General features: G+C 35.1%; 1 protein-coding gene across 1 annotated transcript in view; it reads right to left on the bottom strand.

The window, feature by feature from the left end:
* Positions 1–2,381: 2,381 nt before the first annotated feature.
* Positions 2,382–11,629, bottom strand: part of LOC133188345 (uncharacterized) — a 48,710-nt gene continuing 39,462 nt past the window's right edge. Inside the window, exons 66-80 of the mRNA XM_061323726.1 lie at positions 11,313–11,536; positions 10,742–10,856; positions 10,082–10,341; positions 9,015–9,149; positions 8,573–8,725; positions 8,197–8,241; positions 6,605–6,777; positions 6,333–6,490; positions 5,907–6,079; positions 5,413–5,463; positions 5,258–5,296; positions 4,960–5,077; positions 3,555–3,679; positions 2,812–2,926; positions 2,382–2,622 (exon numbers count right to left, since the gene is read on the bottom strand). Coding sequence (XP_061179710.1) covers positions 2,493–2,622; positions 2,812–2,926; positions 3,555–3,679; positions 4,960–5,077; positions 5,258–5,296; positions 5,413–5,463; positions 5,907–6,079; positions 6,333–6,490; positions 6,605–6,777; positions 8,197–8,241; positions 8,573–8,725; positions 9,015–9,149; positions 10,082–10,341; positions 10,742–10,856; positions 11,313–11,536 — 2,014 coding nt within the window. The 3' untranslated portion in view covers positions 2,382–2,492. The remainder of the gene's footprint in view (positions 2,623–2,811; positions 2,927–3,554; positions 3,680–4,959; positions 5,078–5,257; positions 5,297–5,412; positions 5,464–5,906; positions 6,080–6,332; positions 6,491–6,604; positions 6,778–8,196; positions 8,242–8,572; positions 8,726–9,014; positions 9,150–10,081; positions 10,342–10,741; positions 10,857–11,312; positions 11,537–11,629) is intronic.

Genomic DNA, 11,629 nt, shown 5'->3' with positions numbered 1-11,629 from the left:
GAGTTAGTGGGTCTTTTCATACATCAAAAACCATGAAAACTAACCCTCCATAAAAATTAGTGATTTCACAGTATTTTATTAATAAAAAAATGCAACAGTGAAGATGTGTACTACATGTACATGTACAGTACTTGTGCAAATTTCAACACCCTTAAATGAATATTGAAAGGGGGATCATGAACTTAAACACAAGATTTTAAAACCACTCTGCAGCTCCTGTTTAGACCAAGCAAGACATATATGTCAATCAAGAATCAATCAAATAGTTTATTCCACTGAGAAAACTGTTTTGGGGGAGGGTTTGAGACTGAACCTCAGGGCAGAGTCCAAAGAAGGTAAACTATAAAATATCCAAGAGCAAACCTCTGAAAGTAGATCTTTACTTGTCAGTGCTAACTAGAGGTACTGCAAGTGAGCTCACCAAATTATACCCACTGTGGCAATTATTTTTTGAAGTGTCCATAAACAATTTTGAAAATGTGTTCTTAAAATTGCCAAAATGACCTGACAAGAATTTTACACTTTCTGTCGGTGATGTTGAACTGCCGGCAATGACCTCTGGTCAAGGTTATGACATACCTTCAGCTAATGTATAATCTTTGTTTAAAAGTTTCAACTTCTAATACTTATCCATTAGCTAGAAAGTTATGAACAACACAAATTTTATTCTTCCGCCAGTGACCTTGGTACTTGCTGGAATAACCTTGTATCAAGGTCAATATATACACTCAGGTAAAAATCAATATTTGTGATAAGTATGAGTCTTTGATATTAAGATATGGTCTGGGCAGGAATAAAACATTTTTCCTGGTGACCATGAACTTTCATCAACTGACCTTAGGTCAAGGTCATGACACCTCAGGTCATATGCAATCTTTGTATGAAATATGAACTTCCATGTTTCTTATTTGGAAGTTGAATATTAGACACAAAGATGGCATATTTGGCATGTAATCTGCAGGAATTGGTACATATATATAGATCATTGACTTCATAATTTAAATGTCGTCAGCAGATGATTTGGTTGGCTGACAACAGCTGGACAGCCTTGACAAAAGTAAAGCAAGTAGAAAAATGTTACATCACAGTGAAATACCTCTTCATTAAATGTCATTTTAAGTCTGCTCATATCATTTTGATTTATTTGAAAAATAGGGTATAGTTCAATGAAATTTCAGTGGGTGAGGAAAACATGCTTTCACTCTCAGTGCAACACAATCTAAATTTAACTTTTAAATTTTGGTAAATCAGTAAATAAAATCATTCTGACAAATGATTTGTTTGTTTTGAAAATTGATTTCTCCCAAAGCACTGTGCTATAGTGGCTACATTCTGTAAATGGGTTTAAAAACAAAAATAATCAAAGTACTTAAGCAGTGCATTTACACAATGTGATATTTTTTGGTAAAGTTCATTTTTCATGGTCTCTGGTTCTCTCCATTTTTTTTATACAAATGTTTTTCTCATTTTGTTAAAATGCACACAAAAACATTTTAAAACTGGTGGAGAGATGACCCAGAAATAGCATTAAATTTACAGAAAAATGTGTTTAAAATTGTAACATTTGTACCAAATGACTCATCTGGCCATATTTCATAACATATTTAAGCAAATCAAAACACAATATCTGAAAAATTTTCCCATTCTTTATCATCAGAATCCAAGATACCTATATAGAAATGAATGCTGAAATATGATGGATTAATGAAATTTTCACTTAAAGTGCTTTATGATTCCTGCTGATCCAAATCAAATGTACTCTCATTCTTTTATATTTTTTCTGCCAATGACCTTGCCCAAATGACCCACATGAAGGTCATGACACACCTTCAAGTCATTATCAATCTTTCTTTAAATGATTCTCAATTTAAAGCCCTAACACGACAGCACAGTGGTCATGATTTTCATTCATCTGGTAAAATACCCTTGCTCATTACAATTATATACTACTTAGTTTGCCTGCTTAATTCCCAGGAGCTGAGAAGATTTTCAAAGTATTAATTTTTTTCCCCATATGTTCAATAGAGTCCTGCTTTACCACCAGAACCCCTGACCCTAAGGCCATGAATTTTACAAATTTGGTATCGATATCACTTCTTATTACAATACCAACAGTTTTGACTGCTTGTTCAAGATAGAATAAAATTTTCAAAGATTACATTAATTTGATGGTTTAAGCCCCATCCCTCATGCCCCAGATGAAATCCATAAATTATGTTTTCCTTTACCTTTAGATGCTACATGTATATACCAAAATTGGTTAAAATTAGTTCAGTTGTTTACAAGAAGATCAAAAGTGATTCAGTTGACTAAAATTGCCTATGGCACATTGCTGTCAACCTCAACATGCCACACAACTTGTGAAATAAAAGAAACAGTCATAACAAAATATAATTTTATTATATAACAAATTGTAGAGTGTATGCACCAATTGTATAGTCTTTGTTAAACATTGCACAAATAAATAATGTTCCTATAGTGAGAGAATCTGTTTATTCTATTTGGTATCCGGGGGGAAAGTTGATTTGTACATTAGATGGACACTTGGGTTGTTGACAGCATAGTCCTGGTGCTGGGGCCTGCAATACGCAGCCTGCAGGCAGACTTGGCCAGCTCAAGCATCTGGAAAATGAAAATGATTAGCTGACAAGCACACAGTAAAACTTAAAATCTAGGGATATACCAGTAATACCTTAAACAAAAGTATTCTCATATCAAAGTAAAACCACGTCCATTGGTGGATATGAATATGCAAAGTATTCCATATCTCTCTAATTCTAATATACAGCTTTTATTAAAGAGTGAACTTACTTCGGGTTACATTGGTATCTTCCTGTGGTGGCATCAAGACAGGTGCATTTGTACTGACATCCATCATTCCAGTTTTCTCCCTGGGAGTACACATCTCCCTTGTAGTAACACAGACCTAGACAGGCATAGAAAATGTCCCATGTTAATCTTGGACTTCACCATGTTGATGTCATAGAAATGCACATGGTTACCTCTCTAGAATATACCTGAGTACACATACTGCTAATCAGATACATGTATGTACAAATTTAAATGTGTGATCCTAATTCAAATCTCTTTTTTTTTTTGGAAAAAGATAAGGATTATTCAATGCCACCTCATCACATGAGCTAGTGACTCCAAAACACATCATACATGAATTTTAGCATAGATAAAACTTCTGAATCACAATTTCGTTGAATATGAAGAAATTATTGGAATTTCCTTTCCACCCCCTAAGTAGCCTAAATTTTCACCTGTCCCCAAACACAGGCAAAAATGTTTAACCTTTGAGTGTATATGTAGTTCAGTTGTAAATTGTGATACTTCAGTCTACACAAAAATTTCAGCAAACTTTATTCTTGTACTAAATATGAGTAATTTAGTAAAAACTCTCTTTATCCTTATCCCATAGTTATCTCTACCCTAATATTTATCTGCCTTCCAATTACATGTATATCTGTCTCCTGTTTCTTATCTACCATGGCACCTATTTACCCCCCTGTCCTCATTATATCCCTGCCCCCCTTAATCTCTGCCAGTACCTCTCTCAGCTGCGTTACTGCTGCTGGGGTTGTAGACATGGTTGCCACAATCTGGTACGGCACAACAGGATCCTGGTCGTTTGACAAGGGAACAACCTTGTGGAAGTTGAGAGTAGGTTGGGCACCTGAAATTTACAAAATATTAATTAACAGGAGAGTCAAAGAAAGAGCTAGGTTCACTTTATGCATAAAATGGCCCTGTAGATATACCAATTTATTGACTAAAACCCTATGTCCCATTTTCAACATCAATATAAAGTAGAGACTTTGTGCTTTCATTTTGTATAACAAACTTTCCTGTAAATAGCCCAGGTATTGATAAATGGGTTGTGTGAAATTGCAATGTTCTCGAATTTTGCAGAAAACAGGTGTATTTGAGAACCTTCAGCAAAGAATTAAGATATGAGCACACCCCTCGATCCAAAAATTAAAATATTTTTTATAATCTTCATAAGCAGTTCTTTCATTATATATTTGCACATTTTGGATCAGAGGTTGTGCTGTACACAAAATATTGAAAAAATAGCATCATCTTTTGGCCATTTCTGAAGAAATATTCAGAATACGTGAATAATGATGCAATTCATGACGTCATAATGCATTAACTAGCAAGAAAATTACGTCATTTTTAGTAGATATTCGGTCACCAAGGGTTCAAGTGATATTTATTGTCTTGTCAAAAAAAAACAATGCAGTTTTAATTTTCCAGAATTCACAGGACCAAAAAAAGGCCCAAAGTGGCCCTTGCTCTTTATTCAAATTTTTCAGACATGACATTGTATATACACGTATGTGACATACTAATTTTCCATAAAAATTCTCTAACAGAATCATTGGAATTACATGGAATTTATATTCCTAACAACAATTGTTATCAATTGCCAGGGATTATAACTTGCATGGATTTTTCAAAAAAGCCTTGATATGGTCTTTCACACATTTTCCTGTTATGTATAGGTATCTTAAGGGTGAATGCTGTATGCAAGACATAAATAGGTAAATCTGAAAAATATTTTCACAATGTACAGTAAAACACTCTTATAATAAATAGATGCTTATAGCGAAGTGATTTCCATTCCCCTTGACTTCAAAATATACTGAACACTTAACGGATTATGCTTATAACAAAGCAAAAGTGTCTGTCCCTGGCACTTTGTTATAAGTGTGTTTTAATTACTGTAAATAGTTATTGCTCATTTGTAATATATTTAGGAAGAGGGATGAAGGTGAGGCGGAAGGTAAATATTTGCTGATGAGGATAAATACATTGTTACATACAGTACTTCAATGCCATGTCATCCTTATTTTTGTTTGCAAGGAAAGCAATGGTGAATAAATGGATTTACAGCACTGGTCTGGCACTAATGTTTTCTAAGCAGAATATGCCCCTTTCTAAGACACTTACAGCTCCACACACTGGTAGTTTCCATTTCTAGCATCGGTACAGGTACAGTTGTACTTGCAGCCATCCGTCCAGCTGTCTCCTTGGTTGTAGACCTTGTTGTTGTATACACAGGCATAACCTACAACAACAGAAAAAAATAATACATGCAAGTCCTTACAATTACTTTCAAATTTAATTCCAGATAGCATAGCTCACACATACATGTATTTCTTTTTGATAGCTCATAATGCTAGGGCCCTTTTTGAGTGAATTTGAATATACTGAATGAATATTTAAAAAAAAAATGTTGTTTACTTACTGCTTGTGATTATTTGAGTGGGCATCACAGTAGCAATGCCTGAAATAAATAAAAAATAATCCACATTTCATAGATGTTGAGAAAATTCATCAATTCAGATTGGCAATATCCTTTAACCTAATTTTATATCTGTTGCCAAAATCAAATCTACTTACAAGTTCCCTGATGTCCCATAATGGCTAGAACATCTCCAGTTCCAACTTGAGCTGAAAAGTTAAATTTTCAGACATTAGTAAAATATCTTATGTCACTGCAGTATTGCTTGAAATGTAGATTTTCAAGATGATATCACTATAAGCAGGCATCTGGCAATCATTCCAGTTCTACAACCACAAGTGATGCATTACTGCACTGCCAGTAACAGTTATTAAAAAATAATATACAGTCAAACCTCATTATCTGGAACTTAATGGAACCAAGAAAAAACTTCCAAGATATTAGAGGATTCAAGATATCAAGGTTAAAAAAAGAGAAGTTGGGACTTCCAACTCACTTCTACATATCTGTGGTATTAGAGAAATTGGTATTTGAGATATCGAAGTTCAAGTGTATAAAATAATATGCAGTGCTGCAATTGGTGATGAATGACTAGCTATAACTCAACAAAACTCGAGATGTCGTAAGTGGACAGCATACTGCGCGTTCTTACTTTGTTCAAAGTGGGCAGAAGTTTGGCCTGGTGCATACAAGAAGGCAGGCTTGCCACCAGAGCTGGCCTCAAATGGACAGTTATTCTGAGTGGATATCATGATCCATCCGTAAGTGTCACATTGAGAGTTAGAATGCTGGCTCATAAGGAACTCGCGACCAGTGGATGTGTCACTGTTAAATCATCAAAAACTACTGATGAACAACAAATATTATATTTCCCCATTTATCAAAATATATGCCCAAATCTTTATATTACATGTATGCTTTTTTTTTTCTTCTCTTAAAAAGTCCTTGAAATATTCAAAGTATGATTTAGACTGCAGATGTCTTGTTAGTTTAGATATTACTACTCACTTGAGCAGTTTACATCTGTGAAATGTGATAAGGAAATTTAGCATGAGATGAATTTTCTGTGTAAACTGACCCCATCATACTGAAGACTTCCTTGGCAGCTGTTCTAATGTCTGTATAGCTAGAGGAGATGATTCTGCTGGGATCAAACCAGTTGTTTTGGTTGGCACCAATAGCGTTGAATTCAATGTAGGCTTTTTCTTGTCCATTCTTGTAGATCGATACCCTGATCTGCAATTCAATACCAAGTTTCATGATTTTTTAAAGTGAGTGAAAACAAATTTCATTATTTTCAACCATCAACATCTTAAAATCTTAATAAAAATGGGCAATAGTAATAATTACCCTGTCCAAACACATGTCGTTCCAACGAGAGAGGTCTGTTTTGTAATGACCTTTGAATTGATTTGTCAGATACATGGCCTGAGGGTTGTTGACGTTCATTGTAGCTGGGCTTGTCCAAATCTGGTACATGTCTCCTGGGACTCCAGCCACACCCTTCATCAGCGTTGTGTAACCTGTGAAAAGACCATACAAAGTTAAATCAATTTTATTTTAAAATTCAAATTATTTCAATAAAAATATAAGGTTTTTACATGTGAACAAATTATGACTAAAAGAATTTATCCTGACATGTACATGAAGAAGTAGAGAGTTTTGATTTTCATTTAAAAACATTTTTGTTTAATTTCATAAGTACACATACAAATCTAGTTGTACATAATAAATCGCATAATTGATATATGAAAAACAAGTCATATCAAATCTCAACTCCAATATATAAATCTGACTAAAATCAGCTGTTTCTTTACAATCTGATTACAATTTCAACAATATGCCCTTGAAACATAGCATACGCTGTGATGGCAGCCTTAATGTAAGAACTGGAGCCAAAGACAGAGCTGATTTTTGTTAGTTGATTGTAACAACTAGATATCATTGAGATGGTGGCCATCTCAAAGGGCCCCGCTTTCAGCAAGGAACATGAAAAAGTAAAGGAGCTGAAAAGGGTTTATTTTGAAGAGGAACACTTGTGTACTATTAAGGGATGTGTTGTTTGAGTCTAAAGGGCTTCTATGTCAACCTTGTTATAATAAAAAATGGCATGAAAATCACAAATTACAAATATTGCATATCCTCTATGAAAACTGTTGCATATGTATCAAAATATGGAAGGAAATTCACAAATGTTCTGTCCCCTACGTCAATTGGTAAAGTTTGAGGCTGACTAGACTAATAAGAGAAAGAAACCATGCACCGAACAAAGATTTTAAACAGAGAGGCTATTTTTGACCTTGACCTAGAAACTTCGTTCAAGGTCACTGCACATCCATTGACCAGTGGCACTCTGTGAGTGAAGTATGAGTCACACTGGACCAAGAGGAGAGAAGATATGCTCCGGACAAGGATTTTTCATATATATAATTCTTCTATGACGTTGACCTTAGACCTAGAAACATGGTTCAAGGTCACTGCATGCCCTTTACCCAAAGACACTCTGTGGGTGAAGTATGAGCCAGATTGGGCCAAGGAGAGAGAAAAGATATGCTCCGGACAAGAATTTAAACAGAGAGGCTATTTTTGACCTTGACCCTTGACCTAGAAACTTCGTTCAAGGTCACTGCACATCCATTGACCAGTGGCACTCTGTGAGTGAAGTATGAGTCACATTGGACCAAGAGGAGAGAAGATATGCTCCGGACAAGGATTTTTCATATAATTCTGTTATGACCTTGACCTTAGACCTAGAAACATGGTTCAAGGTCACTGCACACCCTTTACCCAAAGACACTCTGTGGGTGAAGTATGAGCCAGATTGGGCCAAGGAGAGAGAAGATATGCTCCGGACAAGAGATCTCGGACGGACAGACGGACGGACGGACAGACTGATCACTATAGGGCGCCCGCAGAGCGGGGCCCTAATTATCGGTACATACCTGTAGGAGGGAGAACCTGGTAGTTGATCACTGATCCTGTGGAACCTATTATAAATTGTTAAGTAATCAGTATATCATTCATAAATAAAATCTGATTCAAACCATAAATGGGGCAACACATGGACTAATATAATAATAACATGTAGAATTAGATGATGCTGAATTTCAGTAAGTACTCAAACAAATGCTTCTGATTTTGAAAAATATCATCTACTGAGTGCTCATGAAAAATCCTCAAATTTAAACAACCAAATGAAATCTCCAGTCAAAGAATATGATTTCAATAAAACATATGAATTTTACAAATGAAAAATTTTCAGTTACTGCTAGAGATTTAGATGAACCAGATATCCAATTGCAACTGTTTCCTACTTACTGCAGAAACCACAGTAGAGACGACAGTTGTCACGAGCCCAGGGTTCAAACTGTCCGGTACATGCACTCTTTCCAAAAGCCTGGCAGTTGTTGATCTTATCCTGACAACCTGTGTTTGGTGTGGGGGACACAGTTACTGGGGATCCTCCAGAAGCTAAAATAAAAAATAGTTGTATTCTAACCTTGTGATATAACCTGACATAGTTGAACAATCAGTATAAAATATCCCTGTGATACACACAAGAAGAGTTATCATATAAACCTGTTTTTTCATGCTTTCAAAGGTAGCTTAAATGCAAGAACTATTGAAGCACTGAATATCTTTAGTTTATATTTGAACATGCTTGGTGAATGTTTAGGATATCTATGGTAAAAAAAGAGGCTCTTTTTTTTTTTAAAATGAAATATCATATTGGAAATGTTGTCTCTCTGATTTGACTCACTCTGACAAAGTCCACAGTATTTGGCACAGTTGTCTGTGGCCCATGGTTGATAAGTTCCCTGGCAGACTGATTTACCATATTGTGCACAGTTGTCAATTCTGTCAGTGCAGACTGTTGGCACTACAACTGATGGGGCTGAAAAGTCCATCAAGTATACAGTTTAAAAATTACTTCATACTTTTTACAAAATGTTTCTTGGTTTTTTTTCGACTAGTTATCTAGACAACTTCAACTTAGTTTGTATTTAACATTGTCTATACTTTTCTAAAAAAATATAAAATGAAATTTGAGTACACAATATCCTTTAAATCATTTATATACTAGTAACAGAAGAGGATCTTTTAAAAACAAAATATCTTTTTTACAGGGTTTAGCAGGGTTTTCACTATGATTTTGTGAACTGAATTCCTGGTCTTAAGGTTTTTGCAAAGGTCGAGTCCCAGCTAAATTTGATGCATCCCATTTGAGCCCCAAATGACAATGAAATTAAAAAAAAGCTTCAATTTAGTAGACTTATTTCATGCAATAAAATTTGTCTACAGTGGGTGAAATTCATGAGATAGTCATGCCACATGGATACAGGCAGTAATTATAGTTTCTAAATAAAATGAAAAACTGCTACCTTGTGTTTACAACTATCGGAGTTTGGCATGCATCACAAAAGACAATTTATCATGAAATATTGTATTTACATTCCAGATGACTACTAAGATATTTCTGATTTAATAAGTTTCTGATTTCAAACAAATCCTGACAACTATATAAAATCTACCATTTTTGAAACACCCAATTTTTCTTACTATTAAGGATGCATCAACTAATGAGCCTGCAAAGTTGCATCCAAAACAATTTTGCTCAGTCTATTACACAGATTCTTGTGTTGACCAGAACTCTGATCCACAATAGGGAAAAGATATTAAAAGAAATGAATTCATTTCTGTGTAATTTAATTTTTTCAGAGAGTAAGCCCCAAGAAAATAAAATCAACTTTTAGTTAGCAAACAAACCAGCAATTAAAAACTTGATCTGTTCATGTTTCCAATATTTATACAGACAACACTACTTACTGCAGAATCCACAAGTCATGTTACAGTGAGATCTAGCCCAGGTTTCATAGGCTCCATGACAGGCTACATCCTTTTGATAGTTTTTGCAGTTGTCGATGGTGTCATGACAGAGTGGGTCCAGGTATGGTCTGGGGGTGGAGAAACCAATGACTGGAGGGGTAGGGGAAGTGTCTGTGGTTTTACATCTGACTTCAGCACAACACTCACCAGGAACATCATACATTCTGCAGACTGATGGGAGAGAAGTGTAGGTCTTACATCTGTGAAAAGAAACAATCAGTCAGATAATGGAATGATTATACTTTATAATATAGAGTGAAAAGTTTATAAATAGAGTGAAAAGGTCTCCCAGTGCATTTGAGTTATAAAACACTGTATGCATCACATGATAAGTTTTGTCAAAAATGACTGCATGCATTTTAACAAATTCATTTAAGATTATACGAATTAATATTTGTACCTCTATTTGATTCTCAAAATATAAACAGCTTATTAATAAGTTCACCAAAATATGATATGCTAGCCAAGTAATTTCTTAAAAAAGAAAACAACTACTTAAATAACTTCTCCGATATAGACAAGACATATGGGTTATCTTCAATTTCACTGAAAAATCTTGTTCAGAGCTTATTACCTGGTATGAAATTTGAGAATGGTTACCTGGCAGTGCACTGGTATATTCCTCTGGACTCGTCCACACAGGTGCAGGTGAAGTCACATCCATCCTCCCATGTGTTACCTTGTCTGTACACTGATCCCTTGTAGATACACACATCTAGGAACCAACAAAATTACAGTCCAGTCATTCTAATCCAAATGAAAACCACTTCCAATGTTATCTTGAGATAAAGTTTGATATATAATTAAAAGATCTCATTTTCTCTCTTTACTCAATTCCTTTTAAATTTCTGCATTAGAGGTAAAATCCTGCATTAATGCATACTTTCAGAATTATTCTTAATTCTGGTAATGTTAATGGACACATTCTTAAATTTACACACAGTATACACAACTGTTTTGCTGACAGCACAAATTCTTAATTTTAACAGCCACAAAATGCAACAATTGAAATCCAACACAACATTGTTATAGTTACTAAGATTTGTTTTACTCACTCTTTCTAACTTCCATATTATCTGCCAAATACCCCCTCCCCCATTTCTATAAAACAATTTTCATAGACAGATGTGCAGACATTGTAATTCTTGTGGCCAAACATCAATAAACTTACTGGAGTGGTTTGTGAATGATGTGCCTGAGGGGGAAGGTTGAACATATCCAGGTCTGAATCCTGTGAAGCCTCCGGGGTAAGTTCCATACACCGGGTACTGTGAACCAGGAGAGGTCAGAGGGTTGACAGTGCTGCCATCTGTATTTCTACACATGGGCTGTGGGCAGCAGTCTCCTCCAGCTCGCATGAGATAACAGTTTGCTGGTAGGTTGTAGTTCGGGCATCTGATCGTAAATATAATTTACTTATTAGCTTCACAATTGAGAAGTAATCACTTGCATTTCCAGTCTGGATTTGCTAATCTGTTCATCAGTCTT

This window comes from Saccostrea echinata, unplaced genomic scaffold (assembly GCF_033153115.1).
Source record: "Saccostrea echinata isolate AGI-Se365-2 ecotype Australia unplaced genomic scaffold, CSIRO_AGI_Sech_v1 ptg000016l, whole genome shotgun sequence".
In the NCBI taxonomy this organism is placed as follows: Eukaryota; Metazoa; Mollusca; class Bivalvia; order Ostreida; family Ostreidae; genus Saccostrea; species Saccostrea echinata.
Note: the sequence above shows the minus strand (reverse complement) of the source record. Positions and strands in the feature narration are given on the sequence as shown.